The following is an 18,408-nucleotide window of genomic DNA, read 5'->3' on the forward strand; positions in this document are numbered from 1 at the left end:
GATCACAACCAAAAAGGTACGGGACTAGCACTAGTAGACATAGAAAACAAAACAAGACTCTGCTCTATCACGTAGTTACATAGGAATCAGATTGGAACCTATTTCCAATAAAAAAAACATTTGCATAGAGGTGTTCTAAAATTGGGCTTGACAGCATCCTTGTTCGGTTCAGTTGATGGAATCTCAAAGCTAAAAGAGCCAACTTGTAACATATTCCGAAGATTATTCTTTGCACTAGCGGCCACATCATCCCCTCCCCCTTGAAACGAAGCCATCCTCGGTTTCGTGGTAGCTTTGGCGACCTTCCTTTAATTGTGACAATAGCATCATTTTTTATAGCATTGGCAAACATTAGCCGCAATATACATCGGCTTCCAGCATCCCAAAAAGAATAAGTATTCGACCTCCCATCATGTGTGGCACGATGATCATATTGCCATGGCCTATCCAATAACAAGTGGCATGCATCCATTGGTAAGACATCACAAATTACTATGGCTTTGTAGTCACCAACTGAAAAATTCACCCGCACCTTGTGAGTAACTTTGAGTTTGCCAGACTGGTATAACCACTCAATGCAATGTGGTTGCGGATGTTTCCACATAGGTAACGCTAAAGCGTCCACCAATTCCCTGTTGATAGCATTAATTAGTGTAGCTTCCATCGTCGATGATCATCTTACAATTGGTGTTGTTGACCTTGCACTGAGTCTGAAAAATGTTCCAACGCCGCCCCTTATCCTCAACGTGATCCTCTTGCACTCGCTGCACCATCAAAGACGGGTATGATTCAACAGCTTCAAAATTCGCGGTCAGCTTTTCAGTTTCTTCGGATTTTTTACTACAAGTGTCAGAAACTGCCTCTTCATCATTAGCAGATGCATAGCCATCTCTTGTTAGCAACACTCCTTTTTCATTAGGACATTCATGCCTCATATGTCCCCTTCCTCCACACTTGTAGCACTCTATATCACTGGTACGTGTGGTTGACTGTGCACCTAGATCAACTATTGATGCTCCTATTTTTGGAACATTCTTCCGAAGTAAACCATTAGATCGATTTGATGACGCCATCTTGGAATTGACGTCGTGCGCCATCATCAGATTTTGCTGAGGACGTCGCCATGAGTTAGTGGTGCTGTAAAAAACATTGGTTTGGCGTCGCTTAATTTGCTGCTCTGCATGCACAACTTGGTGCACAAGATCTTGTATGTTATAATAAACAACCATCTCTACACGATCTTGCACCTTTATGTTCAACCCATTAAAGAAGCGCGCCATGGTCGCCTCTGGATCCTGAGTTGTCCCTGTACGTACCATAAGCAATTCCATCTCCTTGAACATTCATCAACACTCATATTACCTTGAGATAGCAGTTGTAACTTGTTGTACATATCTCTTTTATAGTGCTCAGGAACAAAATGTTGCCTCATGAATTCTTTCATCCCCCGCCACTCATCGGCCGATGTCTTAAACGACAAATTTGATTCCACCAAATTAGCGCGTAACCGGTGAACTCAATTTCAGCAAGTTGAACTTTCTTCTCTTCACCATAATGATGGGCATCAAAAGTTTGATCAACACCCATCTCCCACTCTAAATAGCCTTCTGGTTCGCACTTGCCTAAAAACGAAGGAATTGAAATTTTTATGCACCCAATTCTATCATCCAAAGGCAGACGCGCAGCTTGACCAACTTGGTCATGCGCTCCGCCATGAGTGGCAGCTTCAGGACGGGCTCAAAGTGTCGCGGTTGTGGCGCGTACCCCGCCTCATGATCAACACCGTCATCAAGTCCATCATCTCTAGCCTGTGGTTGTGCCGCCAAACGGCGATCATGCACGACGGCATGTCTGTCGCGAGCTGCTGGTGCATAACGTAGGGGAGCAACTGGAGCAGCCTGTGGTGGTGTAGAATTAGTCGTCGGCGTATTGATGGTGTCCGCCAGAGCGTCCAACCAGGCGATCAGAACATCAATCCTTTTGCCAAGCTTCACCTCGAGCGCGTCATGTCATTGCTTGACGTAGTTGCACGTGTGGTCAAAACTAGCCCGGGTATTTTGAGGAATATCATCCGCGTACACTGGACATACAATTTCCTATGAATCAGCAGCAGCCTCGCCATCTTTGTTGACTGGGGTTGACATCTTGATCAACACAGTACCGTGAACAACCTTAGCTCTGATACCACTTAATATAGACTCGATTAGATGGTGAGTCGTTCGTCGGCCCGACCTTTCACGGTACTAGCAGTAGCAACAAGAAATTCCGATCGAGCAAAGATGCAAGACCGTAAGATCAAAAACTTCGTCGAGTAGATTGGATCGACTCCACACGCAGCAACAACAAAATCCCGATGGATGATGGATCATCAACGAAGATATTTGGTGTCCCCCGACATAAGACGTTTTCTGTAGTTTTATTTAACTCACGATCAAAAACAAATCTGAACCTGTTACACGGCCTATGGCCTTTATTTAAGGAGCGCGTAGGCTCAAAACGAAACCGACTTTGGACTCTTCCTAATAACCTAGTATGAATCGTACCAACCCATGATCCTTTCTCTCCTAATTAAAATAAACAAGATATTAACTAATTAATTATCCGGCTATGCTGACTAGCACTAGTAGACATAGAAAACAAAATAAAACTCTGCTCTATCACGCAGCTACATAGGAATCAGATTGGAACCTATTTCCAACAAAACGCCATCTGCATGGAGGTTTCTAAAATTGGGCTTGACAACATTCTTCTTCGGTTCAGTTGATGGGACCTCAAAGCTAAAATAGCCAACTTGTAACATATTCTGAAGATTATCCTTTGCACTAGCGGCCACATCATCGGCTAGAGCCTAAGCACTATCACTATAATATACTACAACCTACGTGTCGGCTTGTGATTGTCTGTAATTCATTACTGGTTGTACTATTATTGAAGGACATAGAACAACCGCGTTGCTTGGATGGAGATCCGACCACGCTATTGGAGTCAGGACCGGCCGGAGGACCTTCATGGAGGAGACATACTATTCATGAAATATTTATTTGTTTGTGATTGATATTGGTTCTATTTCTATACAAATTGAATGGTAGAAAAATCCCTCATAAATATCAAGCACATTTGCCACCCCAGATGTTGCACCTTCTCATGTCTTGTGCGTCTAGCAGTGGGCTCATGAAACTATTTCTATGCATGTTGAATGGTAGAAAGACTCCTCATAAATATCAAGCACATTTGTCATTCCAGATATTGCACCTTCGCATGTCTTGTACGTCTAGCAGTGGGCTCATGAAATTGGGGTGCTGCTAGGTGTCCTTGAACTAGAGGGTTTGTGTCAGACACGAACATACACGACATCATGTTTGTTGACAAGGCTATCCAAACGATTTTGGGCCTTGTGGCAAAAATAGGTCAGGAGATGGGGTATGAGATACCACCCCAGCTGATAGGAACAGGGTATGAGATACCTCCTCCTGTACGGCGCTACGATAGGTAGCAACGGTGGCCCTGCTAACCAGACAACGGGCGAGGATCCAAGTCTGTTTGGACTTTGATGAGAACTGTCATGATTGAAGATGAATAGATCAGAAGTTTTGCAGCGAAAAAAAAGTTATTGATACCTGTACACAAAACACAACATAAACTTGTCCCCAACACGTGAAGAAGGTTGTCAAGCTTCTTGTCGTGCTAGTTATAATATTAAATTGCATGGGACGGTAGGAATTGATAGACGGATAAAATAAAATAAACGGTACAACAAATAATTGTACTTTTATGAGGTTTTCTGGGAGGGGATGGCAAGCGAACGCATCTTTTTTGCGGTTTTAGTTGCGACGTGAGAATAAACGGTGGCATTTTTAGGAGAAAAATGCCTTCCTCTGAAGAAAAATGTAATCCTACGAACAAATTGTCATGCTAAGAAAATGTCATGCGAATTTAAAAAAACTGCTAGCAAAAAGTTCGCAAATGTCATTCCTCCCAACCAACGTTCGCTAGGTATTGCAGTCCAAAAAGAATGCTATCCTCTAAATAATTATACGGAAATGTTAACGCCCACACGTGTGGGCATTAGCCAACTCACCCACACGTCTCCATCACCATCCAGTAACTTCTGCACGAATCTTGGCACGAATTAGCTGATTTTGTATGCCAAGTAGGACAACTCGCGTGTGTGGTGTGTGAGAGAAGTCGCACACACATCTGTTTTACCACACGGAGGGCCGGTGTGTGGGCGTTCAGCAGTTCGCGCCACACGCCACTTTGCACGCACACACAAGGGCTAGTGTGTGGGCATTTGCCATCTCGCCCACACGCCCGTCTCCTCTCCTACACCCAAGCTGCTAGTTGCCATGTGTTTTCGCAACGCACATGGCAACTGCCCCTAGTGTGCTTTATAAGCAGGTAGCAACTCTCTTTTTTTACCCGAGTTGCCATGTGTTTTTGCAAGGTACACGGCAACTGCCTAGTGTGCACGTAAACAGATGGCAACTCTCTTTTACCGAGTTGCCATGTGTTTTTGCATGGTACATGGCAACTGCCCCAACGTGCACGTACATGGCAACTGCCCTAACGTGCACGTAAGCAGATGGCAACTTTTCCTTTTTACATGGCAACTGCCCTAGCATGCTTCTGAGCACATGGCAACTCTCTCAACTGCCTAGTGTTAGTATATGGCAACTCATAAAGTTATGAAATCATGGCAACTGCATTAGATCAGACCATACATGGCAACTGCAGTTGAGCAACCATGGCAATTGTAGTTGTCCGACATGGCAACCGTAGTTCAGCGACATGGCAACTGCAGTTAAACGAACATGGACGAGGGTCTGGACCATGGCAACTGCGTGCGCACGGTGGGCGTCACGCGTGGCGTGCGGGACCAGGAGGGTGCGAGGCCTGACATACGGGCGTGTGGGCGTTATCAACTTTGCCCACACGCACGCGTGTGAGTGGGTTCGGGAGGGAAAAAAAGAGATGTGTGGGCATTAGTTGTTTTTGCCCACACGTAGGTGTGTGGGCTGGTTGCTGTCCATGCCACACGAGGCGTGTGGCACAACTACCCGATACACCACACGTGTGGCAGTTATCGGGACCCTAATTATAAACAATTACCATGTTTATCCTTCCTTCCGAAGACTCCTAGGTAGCTTTTCCAATCGTTTTTGCAGGTGCAGTATTAACCCCTTCAGCTAATCCGGTTTGAAATAACACTACGAGCTAGATCGACGCATAACGACATACATAGATCAATCCAAGGGAACAGCACCGACTTGATGACGTAGCGTAAAGGTCCAGAGTACACAAAGGGAAAGAAGCGATGCCGTCGTTAATCCGTTGGTAAGGCGAGGCTGTGCTTGTCGGCGGAGGGGGACGGCAAGCTGAGGCTCCTCGTCAGCTCGGGCTCCGTGTTCCGGTTCCGGACGCTGCCTTCGCCGTCGTCGTCGTCTTCGCCGGCCGCTTGCTGCTGCTCCTCTCCTTCAGGCTCATCTATCGTAATTATAGCAGCATAAGCTTTTCGTCAAGAGGAACACATCAAATTTGAGCACCAAACGGTGCGTACCGAAGAGGGACATGACGTTTGGTCTCTTCGCCTTCTCCTTCTTCTTCAGACCAGCTGTGTGCGCGCGCAGTGGGTTAAAACAAGGCATTGTCAGTAAGCAGCAAAATGGTAACGGTATAGCATGCCACTGTTTATGGCTGTTCGTAAATTTCCGCATTCTTTCCTGAAACTCTGAAGATTCAGAGTCACTATTTAAATAACACGGTCAAGTCTTGAAGGGTTGTTATGTCGTCTAAGGTTTCGAAAAAATTTCTTAAACTACTCATGGGGATGGAGAATGCTATGAAGAACAAGGGAAACAAATTCAACTAACACGATCATTTGTATTCCACACACACACACACACAAAAAAGGGATTCTCTCGTAAGCATTCCAAAATTCGGAGGAATGTTTGTGATTTTTAATTTCGTATAATTCCATACATCACTTTTCATATTTTTGACATGTGTAATGCAAAAAACTTTTCAAAGCCAGATTAGGGTTCATGTTAGACGGGATTAGAAAGTTTTGGGTTCATATTGATTGATTCATAGTTTAAGGCTCAAGTCAGACCAAGCACAACAGTTCATGATTCAAAATAGATATGTTTCTACCTAAAAAATAACGTGTGGCATAACAAACTCATGAATTTTGAAAATTGACACAAGATGAATAACTTCAACATGTTCACACAGTTCGAATCATGGTACATCTGCTTATATAATCGGCTATAACAAGAACAAATGGTGGCAATGGAAGAGGCAAACATAGTTATTCAAAGAAAGTCGAAAGTACACAGTACCCATTTCAAGAACTTCATCATCATTCGCAAGTTCAAAGTTCTTGTAAGTATAGCCCACGAAATTCAGGTCCTTTGATGAAAGCATCTGCAAGGCAAATGACAGAATAGATGGGGAAAAAGCGGTCCAAATTGTTGCATACATAGGTTGAAATTTGTAATGTTAACGAAAGAGTTTATATATAAATGCAAATTACCTTCCTCCAAGGGCCTGTCTTTGATGAAGCTTGAGAATGATCCGAAGACTGCAAATACAACATAAATATTTAAAAAAAATTGTACTGACTTCTAGAGATGAAGAATAACATAATTTAGAAGAAAACCAACTGCCCACCTCTTCAAATTTCTCAAAATTCTGAGTGTCCAACTCATCCGTTACTTGAGGTAAATATGCAGCTTCGGTTTCATATAATTTCTCCCAGTCTACTTCATTAAACCAGATGTGCTCCTAATATTAAACATGCAAAGTAGTATGAATAAAAATTCGGTAGTAGCACCAATTTTTTCTGTTCTTTTAAAGGACTCAGATATCTGATCGGAGGCATGTTTCAAGGCATTCTTAAAGGACACATAACAACCTTAATTTCCTCTGCACCTTTTGTACCGAGGCGTTGGTCAACGCTGCATAAGAGTCTACTTATTAGATCTTTTGCATCCAGCGTTAGCCGTGCTTCTTCCGGAAATTTAAGGTGAGTTCTCCAGTTCACAATCTGTCATGGCCCACATATGCGCGACGAGAACAAAATTGCATAAGATGAAAGCAGAGAACAATAGAACTTGGAAAATCACCTAGATGTGGAGCCTGGAAAACATGACTACCTTTCTGCAAGTTGTCATAGGTTCATCCGAGTAGAATGGGGGATACCCCACTAGCATTTCATACATGATAGCACCAAGTGACCACCTAAACAAAGTGGGAAACCATTTTGTATTTGAGTGAAACTCAACAGATGCAATGGCATGTGATATACCACAAATTACGCTTACCAATCGCACTCCATCCCATAACCTTTCTTCAGAAGAACTTCTGGAGCAATGTAGTCGGGCGTACCAACAGTGGAGTAAGCCTGCAATCATTTAACGGCATGTCAGAAACATGGAAACAGTTCAAAAGCGGCCGAACGAACAACAGCTCTCTCATAGTTTATTTATGGATAAGCTACTAATGATTAATGATCAGTTCAATAAAGTGTAGGTAATACTGACCAAAGTTCTTCTGTTCTTTTGCCAGTGCTCCAGCTGTTCTTGCTGTGTGCGTTTCGGCGTAGTTTGCTGTCTTCCATCACCATGAGCCGATGATGTTCTATTAGCCGTGACATCCTTCTCATTCAAGTCAGGGAAGGCTGCATAGTCAAGCGGTTTGCATAGCCCAAAATCGGATAGTCTCAAGTGGCCATATCTATCTAGGAGCAGATTATCAGGCTTGATATCTCTGGAAGATCAAGCACCAAGTTCGTAAGAAAATCTCTGAAATACCAAGTATAATTTATAGGTTCCCGCAAAAAAAAAGGTACCATTTATAGGAGCCGAACACATACCTGTGGATGTAGTTGTGCCTGTGGATTGCTTCTATTGCGAGAACTGTTTCACCGACATAGAACCTGGCCTCGTCCTCGGTCAATGTGTCTTTTCTCATCAGCAATGTCATCATGTCGCCTCCGGGAAGGTACTCCATTATGAGATACAGAAATTCATTATCTTGGAATGAACAATACAGCTTCACAATGCAATGGTGGTCCACTTCGGCAAGGAGGTTCCTTTCGGCTCTGACATGCTCAACCTGTGTGATATCCAATGTATGATCAGCGATGGAGCGAATAATTTGACGTAAACGCACACCCAGAATTCTTATCACAAGATAGTCATACCTGACCTCGGCGAAGCATTTCTGACTTCTTGAGTTTCTTCATTGCGTAGACATTCCCTGTGGTCTTCTCTCTGCAGATCCTAACCTAGAAGGAAAATTTTGCAGCAATTGGGAAGAAAGAACAGATGGAAAGAGGACGTAGAGTGAGCCTACATTTGCATGGAAGTTCTACCTCACCAAATGCTCCTTTCCCTATCACTGTCAGCAGGTCAAAATCCTCGGCACTCATTTTGTGCCTCTGCAAACGCATGTACTCTGTCTCCTTCTTCTCAAATTGCTTCAGGATGTTGTTCTGCTCCTCCTCAGACACATTGGCATCTGCTAGCTTCCTTTCAAAACTATACCGTCTATATTGTGAAACAAAAAAAATCACCAGTTAAAGCATTATTTCTTGAAATTAAACATGGCCAGCAATGTAAAATCCTATCGCGAGCAAAATCATGTTATGAGCATATATGCTTAATGGTTCGTAGGATTACATTAATCCACAACTTATACATATATTACAATTACCACACAAAATATTCCTGAATCCAATCATTTCTTTTATCAGGATCACAAGGTTGTACGGAAACGACACGTGAAAGGTCTCACAATTATTATTTTGCATATGAGCAAACATATTACATCATGGGCCGGTAAAATACTAGACCTTATTGACAGTTAAAACTTATGACAATCGGCCAAGATGCAGCACGGATCCTCATTACTTACCTCTCTTTCCTGTCCTGTAGATGTTTCATCTGCTCCTTGTAGTGCTTCTCAATGTACTGCTTTGCCGCGGCGACCCTTTGCTTCGTCGCGCTGGAAGGTGCTTCATCGGTCCCTTCCTTGCCACTTGGAGGCATATCTTTCTTCTTGCCGATGGATTTCTCCCTCGTTTGGAGCTTGTTGAACCAGCTCCTTGCAGAATCCATTGCAAACGGGATAACAAGAGCAAGAAACAATCAAATGCATAAGCCTATGTGGCACCCTTGTCTAGGAAGAAACTGCATTCAATACTTGTCTTGACTGAGGCAAAATTTGTTTGGGGTAAAAATCCATCTACATGTGAATGAACTGCCCCTGAAGTTAGGATCACAATTTTGTTTGCATGGCTCCAAAATGGTGGGGAATTTTGGCCTGAATTTTAGGCCCGAGCGCGTCGAAATATAGTCGCCAAATGTTTTAGCTGGTGGCACAGAAGCCAGCCTGTAGGCTAGAAACAGGGGATGCTAAAAATACACAGTTGAATGAGTGGCTTTGGTTGAGTGTGTTTCCTAAGGAAAAAAATGTACTTCCTCTGATCCATATAAAGTTGTACAAAAGCTGCGGCAATTAATATGGATGAGAGGGACTACAACAATCCATTGACAATCTAACAAACCAAAATTATTGAAGCTGTGATACCGTTTTCATGAGTTTTGTGGCTTTGCTTTACTTCTCTTCATTTGATATGGGCAAAATCATGCTGGCGTCTACTTAAATAAAAAAAATAGAAACAATGGTGCTTGGCGTCCATGTATGGCGAAATGCTCACATATTGCTTGTTTTGTTCCCTTCTGCTAATGGTAATTTTTGTTTTTAAATTTCATTTTGTTAAGGTATACACTTCATATTCAAAATCATTCTTGGTTTCACGACTGTTCAATGTTGCTATTCCAGATGTTTGTATGGTGGTTGTTGCTATAAAACCATTATCAGATCAGCGCAGAGAACAAATATAACCGTGCTCTAGTTTTCAAACGAATCTTCGCAAATGATAGCATAAAACAGGCTTTTCGCATAAACAGTACTCTCAAATCTTTCAGGACAGAAATACAAGTGGAGGTCAGTATGATTCTTGTATCAGTATATGAGATCTGGCAAACACAAATATGACAAACAAGGAAACCCACACTTCTATTCAGGAAAATACTCAGACTTTCGGAGCTCCCTGAATCCATGCAGGTTGATGCCTTGATAGATAGCAGCACCTCCCCAAAGGTTTATTTTTCAAGTACCAAGTGGATGCAGATCGTCATTTTTCACCATGTGATTTCATAGGGTACAGGCTCCAGTGAGTAGAAATTTTGTGTACTTTTTCAGTCACACAGTTTTCTTTGTCTCTGACACAGCAGATGGCATTCTGTTGTCAAAATGCTGCCCATCCGGCACCAGTGCTTTTTGTTTGTCCCAGTTCGGTGGATGAGGGTAGGCTTCGCTGCATACCACAGATAATGGAAGTCCGAGAAGAGAGGAGATGTGTAAGCCACCAAGACAAGACAGAGCAAAATGAGAAGCTGGGCGGGTATCACTTACAATCATATATTGCAAAAAGCGTAGAGATTGTAGTGAAAGTACAAAATTTGATTCTCACCTCTATAGCAGAAATATCTGAAAAGGGGTCGATGCTTTTCTTGGTAGGTTCTTTTGAGGCCCTGGTTCCAGCATTGGGTCCAGAACTCATTCTTGCAGATGCAGAGTCGTTAGGGGGAGGTGGGAGCGGAGACCGAAGCTTCCCGGTTGCACCTGGCGGTGGTGCAAGGAGCATGCTTGCTTTAGGTTTTTCAGTGGCCCCGCCAGATAAACCAGCAGAGGAAAGCATGCCACTTCTAGTTGATGGCTTGTTTTTCACGTTTATCCTAATCGTTTCACCTTCCTACAACAGCAGGGACACCATCATCCAAAGGTCAGGAACAGATATACAACCATATGGGTCATGCATCAGGCAAAAACATTAGTCCCATTACCCTGATGGCTTAACCTCTTATAAAGACAAACTACACGTATTAGAGAACATGCATGCATCTTACAAGGATACTGGATAAAGTGTGTCTCAGCTTCAAATTTTTGCATCCATATAAGAAATAATAGACCAAAAAAGTGGTGTATCATATCACAGATATCAACCTTGTGATAATAACCAGAAATCTAACTCTAGCAAAGCTTCACCTGTCTAGGACTACTAGATGAGCACAAGTTACATACACATGGAGAAAAATGACAATGGACATGGGACGAACAATTCATGTGTAGACTCTAATCCAGTAGAACCTAGATCGCTACATACAATTGTCTGACACCATTTTTGGCCAGCTAAACCAGTAACCGGGTAATTCTCACCTATATGTGCAATCTAACAACGCCTTACTAAATTTTGCGGTGGTTTGGTTCGATGTTTTCTCATCTTCATGGCATGCCTGTTATGTTAAAAACCAAATTCATTGCATCTATAGCTGCCTTCACTTCATGTGGTCTTAATATATCCCTCGCCAAGGCCCTAAGGCGGTGTGCAAGTGGGTCGTGTCAAGACTAGGGATGCACGCAGACGGCGTCCGCATGTCATGACTGTTCGCATACCCATAATTAAAACTAGCATGGTTATTAAAGTAATTAGGATTAGTGCAATTTCGGCAGCGCGGACGGAAGCGGACACGTCTGCCTGCATCCCTAGTCAGGATGGCCCACCAACACCCATCATTGTTCTTTTGCTTGACCATGAATGCAAGGATATATGCACAAAGTGAACCGACAATCAAGAGCATCTTCAATAGATGATGCAAAATACATCACGAAATTGTGCTTCGAGTAAAATTTACATCACCAAAAAGTGTTTTTTTACATCACCAAAAACCTCCAACTCCAACACATGATGTAAAATAGGGTACTAGTGCTCCAATAGGTGATGTAAAACAGGGCAGCCGCACAACAACCGCTCCACAATTTCATACATATTTCAACCAAATAACATCAAAATCATCTCCAATAAATCCTAAATCATCTTAAAATCAAATCATCTCAAAATAAATCCTAAATCATCTCAAACAAATCATCATCAATATTCGAAGATGGTAGTCGCGCCAGTCATAGAGCCTCTCTGCCTCGTTGACGCGTGCCAGTAGGGGGCTGCCCGTAATTTTGGCGAGGCGGCGCCCGCGATGCCGACCAAAGTAGCGGCCGCTCGGCTTGGTCGCGGCGGTTGCGCACCTGCCAGCCGTAGCTCCGGCGGCGCTAGAAGACCTACGATGGATGACAACCACGAGCTCCAGGAGCCAACACAGGCGTTGGCGCTCCGTCCAACAGCCGAATCGGCTGAAACTCTGCGCAGCGGCAGATCCAAATTGGCATGGCGACACCTCCGGCGGCAATCCGGGGTAACGGGGTGGGGAGGCGGGGTCGCGGCAAACTCAGAGGAGGACGGACGAGCGGCAGCCGCAGCCTTGCCGACCGAAATCGCCGGCGGCGGTGGTCGGGTGGAGAGCGAGCACGCGGCGGGAACGTTCCGCGTGGCAGTTGGGGCTGCGCGCGTTTTGCTCATGTTTTGCTCGAGCTGCCCAAGTGATGCAAATTTGCATCACTTGGTGCCCTACTTTACGTCATGGAGAAAACTCGAGCAATTTTTTTTTTTTGCATCTACATCATCTATTGGAGCACCGTTTTTGTGCCTTCGTGAAGTAAAAATCAGTTATTTTTACATCTATTGAAGATGCTCTAAGTGGGAGATAAAGCAATAATGAAGTGGGCAAGTAAGCTATATCACCAAATGTCATACAAAGCAATTAGTAACATATATGTGATTGTTCATTTGGTCATTATGTAACTTCCTACTGGCCCTTATTATTTTGAACAAAGAAGTAAGACATTTTGTAGCAGCATATTAGATACTTCACCTACTTGGATAAACAGTTTGTATCAGAACACATTTTCAATTCATTTATGAAGATAAGGAGCAACTAATTTGGCAGTGAAAATGTAGGCTTTGATCAATCAGATTACACTATAGCTGAGCAATAGCAAAGAGAGAAGCCGGGCATTTTTCTGTTACCTTGAGCCGGCGATTCACCGCCGGGTGGATATCGATCTGGCTGTCGTCTGCCTCCTCACCGCCGGTCTCCTTATCTTGCTCCCTCTTGACATACTTCTCGTGATCCGACAGGGCGACGTTGAAGTCGAAGGCCTCATTGCGCTCGCCGAAGCCCAGGCCGACGAAGGCATGCTTCCCCCTGCCGTCCTCGATGCGGAGCACGAAGTAGCGCGAAGAGTCGAGCACGGTCTCGACGGCGCTGTCCCTCTGGCCCGGCAGCACGAAGCAGGCGGCGAAGAGGTCCCCGGAGCCCGGGTCCTCGAGCCGGATCTCGCAGCGGTCGCCGCACGACACCACGCGGAGGCGGCCCGTCCAGATCTTGTCCGTCTGCAGCCACTCGCCGCACTTGTAGCCGCCGCTGGTGGTGCGCGGCGGGATCTTGAACACCGACACCTCGCGCACCACCAGCAGAGTGTGCTCGAAGGCCTCCTCCTCCTCTGGCAACGACGCCATGGTCCCTCCTCGCCGCTCGCCGCTCTACTTCGCTGCTACAATCGAATAGACAATGTCCGCGAGATCAGATTAGGAGAGGGTGCTAACATACGACCAAAGATCCGGATCATCTCACCTCGGCGGGTAGTGGCGGATTCTGGGCTTGATCTGACGCAAAATAAAACCTCTTGGGGAATCTCTTGGGATTCGTTCCAAGCTGAGGTTTGGATTTGGGTTCTTGATGGGAAGAAAGGTAGAGAAGGAGAAGACGTGGTATCGCAGGGTGGAAGGTGCGAGGAGGAGCAGCAGAAGCAGCAGCAGAAATCAGAATGTTACGCTTAACGATTTGCCCCTCTGATCGGGAGACTTTTCTGTTCCAGGGTCTCCTTTGCAAACGTCCAGTCGAGCGTGCCTGCGCCGTCAGATTTCACATCAACTACCCTAATTTTAATTATTTTTTAAAAACTACCCTAATTTTATATCTCCTAGGGCACCATGGAATACGCGGGCTCATATCGATGAACTATCCGGCTACGTGTCTGTCTAAAAGATCTACCGCCCGAACTGTTGTTCGAGGGAGCCGAAGACAGCATTTCGATCCTTACGTGAGTTGTTGGGCCTTTGCAATTAGGTTAGTGCTCGGCGTTTTGCAACACAAGCCTTATTGCAATTTCTTTTTTTATTGTATGTCAATTATTTGTAAAGTCTTGCAAACATTCAGCCGAGTGTGATTGGACTGTCAAATTTGACATCAACTACCGTAATTTCATATTCCTCGTAGGCCTGGTACCCACGTTTTGAGCATTTACACACGGATCAAACGGAGTTTTCATTTCCTTTCAATAAGAGCTTTCATTTTCATGGATGAGAGAGAGTGAGTTTAACGTCTATGGTGCATTCATCAATCTTAAAAGTTGTTAGATCTGCCTCTCAAAGGCATCTATAGGGATAAAATGTGTGTGTATACGTTCACAGGTTGAGTGTGTGTGTGTGCATGTATGTGAGCATATGCACTTGTTATGTGTTTATCAAAGAAAAAAGTGACGATACCATAAATAGATGAATCAAAAGTCACTATTATTTGAGATCTTGTTTGCTAGTTGTTGTTCAACCTTGTGCCCACAATTTTTTTTCAAAGAATCTCTTAATACATTTTAGGTGGCAGGTTAAAAGGAAGGTCTGCAATTGGCAAACAACCTATATCAATCTTAAGTTTGGTGTTACATGAGTGGGACGTTACATGAGTCTTCATATAAGTTCTTTAGAGCATCTACAACCATGATTTACAAATTGCGGCTCCTAAACACTCACGAGCGCGTCAGGGCTCGTCCGCTCGCAGTGCCCGGGCAGTTGCCATTTCGCCTTCCCCACAACCACGTACCTCATATGTCCTACACCCTTTTCATACAAACATATGCAAGTACGTAGACGATATTACAAACACAGAACATAGCATTTCGGTCATCGGACGTCCAGAAAGTTCATCCAAAAGGGGTGACGGAGTTCAAATCAACCTAAATACGACATAAAAACAACTAAAAATATGAACATAGCAGTTCAGGCTGGCCGGAATTCACCACTTCCTGGCCGGGCCCTTGCCCTTGCGGTCGGTGACACGGCGGTCCATCTCCTCCATGTAGGCGTCCGCGTCGGGAGCGTTGTCGTCGTTCGTGGTGGTGTTGCTCTCCTCCGACGAGGGGATGTACTCGGAGGGGCGGTGGAGGAGGCGCTGGTGCTCCTTTTGGCGGAGTCCTTCTCCCTCTCGGGGCGCTCAGAGCCTTTGCGTTCTTGCGCCGGAGGTGCCGCGCATCGGTCTCTACCGTTGTCAGGGACCGCTGCATGATGTAGCGGAGGAGGGCCTCCTCCGGTCGACGGGGAAGGACCATATGCATTGGCGGGAAGAGCCAGGCTCCACCGCTGCCGCTCGCGCCGGGCTGCCTTCGCCTCCGACTTCAGGATGCGCATGCGCACGGTAGTCGCGAGCATGAGGACCCAATGCTGCCCGGGCGGTGCAGCTGCCGGAGGGGAAGGGGACACGCCCGCCCTGCTCCGGATCTGGAGCGGGGCGGGACGGGCGGTTGCAACTCGCATTACGACGGCGGGGCATGGAGGAGCTGGCGGATGTGACGGAGCTCGAGCTTCCTTCGGTTTCGATGTGCGGCCGCTCGATGGCGATGCGGAGCGCAAGCTCCTCATCCTCGGGTGCGTCGTTGCTAGCTCTGGCATCCTGCTCCTTGACGAGGCCATCCCAGTCTATGGGATCCGGCTCACTGCCGAAGCCGGCGCCGGAGTTGGTCGTGCCGGAGAGGTGGGGATGGAGATCGGGGGGACCGGAGAAGACTAGTTGACTGAGCGAAGTGAGGGTTCGACTAGGGTTCGTTCGGCCAGATGAGGTTTTTGTTGGGACATCGGTGGGGCAGCGCGGGCCCTAGCAGGCCGATCCTACCGTGATGGCTGCGTCCGGGCATCCCCATAACCGCCCCATATATGGATCGGTTAGGTGGCGTTTTTGCGTCCGGTCACTGACCGGGCAGCATGCCCAGATGTTTCGGGCGGGTATGGGAGGTCCGGTTGTAGATGCACTTAGTTCTTGATGCACGATATGTCAACCACTATTATGTTGAAAAGATTTGAATAAATATCACACTTATTATTATTATTTATCCTTCTAATATAAATCTGATGTGCAATTAGCACCATAGCGTCGAGGTCACTTGACCAAGAAAATTAGGTAAAAGTGGTTACTCCCTCCTTCCATCTATATAGGGCCTAATGCATTTTTTAAGACCGCCTTTGACTATTGACAAGATTAATAGTACATGACATACAGAATGTCAAAATTATATCATTGAAAACTCCTTTCACACACGAATTTAATGGTGTGCTTTGTGTAAGTTGCATGTCATATATTATTGCTCTAATTTTTGGTCAAAGTTAGCCTCGAAAAACGCATTAGGCCCTATATAAATGGAAGGAGGGAGTATAACTTATGGTTTATCAAAGAGTAATTATTGTTTAATTACGGTTCGCCGCTTGTCGTCATTAGTATTACTGTGCCTTTCAATTTAGAAAGATTATTCAACTCCAAAAAAATAAATTAGAAAGACTGTTCATCTTTTTTTTTTTGAAAAACATATGGACTTTATTCAATCGAAATAGCAGATACATCGTTTGTGAGGAATGGTACAATCTCAATCATAGGCTCCTCAAACCAATCAACAGTATAAGAAAATCTAGCCAACCTAGCAAACTCATGCGCAACCTTATTGGCTTCCCTATTACAATGTTCAAACCTAGAGGTAGGAAAATCACACGCAAAAAATAGCAGTCATCAAAAATTGCCACCACCACTTCTGCTGACCGTCCGCCATTATTCATCGTTTCAATAACCTCCTAATTATCAGAATTAATAACAAGGTGATTGCAACCCGCACATTGCGCTAGTGAAAGACCGAATCTGAGAGCCCAAGCTTCCGTTGTTAGAGCATCGACGCAATGATCAATTTTCCAAGTACCCCTTGCAATAAAATTCCCTTTATCGTTCCTCAGGACAGCCCGAGCCATACCTTTAAGAAGATCATGATCAAACGAAGCATCAACATTAAGTTTGACAAAACCCACCGGGGGATGAATCCAACCCCCTCTTTTCATAGAAGCCCTTGGACTGGAAGCAACAACATAATTAGCCGTAAGAGCTTGTATCCCCATTGAAATCCATTTTGCATCTTGAATTCTCTCCTTGTGCACTAATTTATGTCTTTCCCACCATAAATACCAAGACGTAATGGCAATCATATCCCGAATATTCTGGAACCCCATAATAGATAAATCTTGGTCAGGCATGTGCAACAAAAAACCGAGGACCGCCTCTCCAGCACGATCAACTTCACAAGCTTGAGCAATGATCTCGTCTAAGCCAAGCCTTCTCCAGGCCTCTTTTGCCTTCTGGTACTGAAACAACAGATGCTTTGTGTCTTCTCCTCCTTCTTGGATTGGTCTTCCCCCACGGCCGTGTTGGAAATATGCCCTAGAGGTAATAATAAATTAGTTATTATTACTATATTTCCTTGTTCATAATAATCATTTATTATCCATGCTATAATTGTATTGATAGGAAACTCAGATACATGTGTGGATACATAGACAACACTATGTCCCTAGTAAGCCTCTAGTTGACTAGCTCGTTGATCAATAGATGGTTACGGTTTCCTGACCATGGACATTGGATGTCGTTGATAACGGGATCACATCATTAGGAGAATGATGTGATGGACAAGACCCAATCCTAAGCCTAGCACAAAGATCGTGTAGTTCGTATGCTAAAGCTTTTCTAATGTCAAGTATCATTTCCTTAGACCATGAGATTGTGCAACTCCCGGATATCGTAGGAATGCTTTGGGTGTATCAAACGTCACAACGTAACTGGGTGGCTATAAAGGTGCACTACGGGTATCTCCAAAAGTGTCTGTTGGGTTGGCACGAATCGAGACTGGGATTTGTCACTCCGTGTGACGGAGAGGTATCTCTGGGCCCACTCGATAGGACATCATCATAATGTGCACAATGTGACCAAGGGGGTGATCACGGGATGATGTGTTATGAAACGAGTAAAGAGACTTGCCGGTAACGAGATTGAACAAGGTATCGGGATACCGACGATCGAATCTCGGGCAAGTATAATACCGCTGGACAAAGGGAATTGTATACGGGATCGATTGAGTCCTTGACATCGTGGTTCATCCGATGAGATCATCGTGGAACATGTGGGAGCCAACATGGGTATCCAGATCCCGCTGTTGGTTATTGACCGGAGAACGTCTCGGTCATGTCTGCATGGTTCCCGAACCCGTAGGGTCTACACACTTAGGTTCGATGACGCTAGGGTTATAAAGGAAGTTTGTATGTGGTTACCGAATGTTGTTTGGAGTCCCGAATGAGATCCCGGATGT

At 44.9% G+C, this 18,408-nt stretch overlaps 2 protein-coding genes across 3 annotated transcripts; both read right to left on the bottom strand.

Annotated features, from left to right (window-relative positions):
* Positions 1 to 5,195: 5,195 nt before the first annotated feature.
* On the bottom strand, positions 5,196 to 9,711 carry LOC123121301 (serine/threonine-protein kinase tricornered). Its single transcript, XM_044541223.1, has 13 exons — positions 8,917 to 9,711; positions 8,375 to 8,549; positions 8,204 to 8,287; positions 7,874 to 8,115; positions 7,542 to 7,767; positions 7,323 to 7,402; positions 7,155 to 7,239; positions 6,914 to 7,045; positions 6,670 to 6,783; positions 6,533 to 6,580; positions 6,339 to 6,423; positions 5,558 to 5,611; positions 5,196 to 5,484 (listed from the first exon to the last, which is right to left on the bottom strand). The coding sequence occupies exons 1-13, from the start codon at positions 9,117 to 9,119 to the stop codon at positions 5,324 to 5,326; spliced, it is 1,689 nt and encodes a 562-aa protein (XP_044397158.1). The 5' UTR covers positions 9,120 to 9,711; the 3' UTR covers positions 5,196 to 5,323.
* A 233-nt stretch (positions 9,712 to 9,944) lies between these two features.
* Positions 9,945 to 13,874, bottom strand: LOC123121303 (uncharacterized protein At1g03900). Of its 2 annotated transcripts, none has more exons than XM_044541241.1 (4): positions 13,596 to 13,874; positions 12,989 to 13,512; positions 10,541 to 10,822; positions 9,945 to 10,384 (listed from the first exon to the last, which is right to left on the bottom strand). In XM_044541241.1, exons 2-4 carry the CDS (start codon positions 13,478 to 13,480, stop codon positions 10,316 to 10,318), a joined length of 843 nt encoding a protein of 280 aa, XP_044397176.1. In that variant the 5' UTR covers positions 13,481 to 13,512; positions 13,596 to 13,874; the 3' UTR covers positions 9,945 to 10,315. The 2 variants fall into 2 exon arrangements, with proteins under 2 accessions (XP_044397176.1, XP_044397170.1); XM_044541235.1 differs by having other exon boundaries at positions 12,989 to 13,515; positions 13,596 to 13,827.
* Positions 13,875 to 18,408: the final 4,534 nt, after the last annotated feature.

The sequence above is a fragment of the Triticum aestivum genome, chromosome 1B (assembly GCF_018294505.1).
Source record: "Triticum aestivum cultivar Chinese Spring chromosome 1B, IWGSC CS RefSeq v2.1, whole genome shotgun sequence".
NCBI lineage: Eukaryota > Viridiplantae > Streptophyta > Magnoliopsida > Poales > Poaceae > Triticum > Triticum aestivum.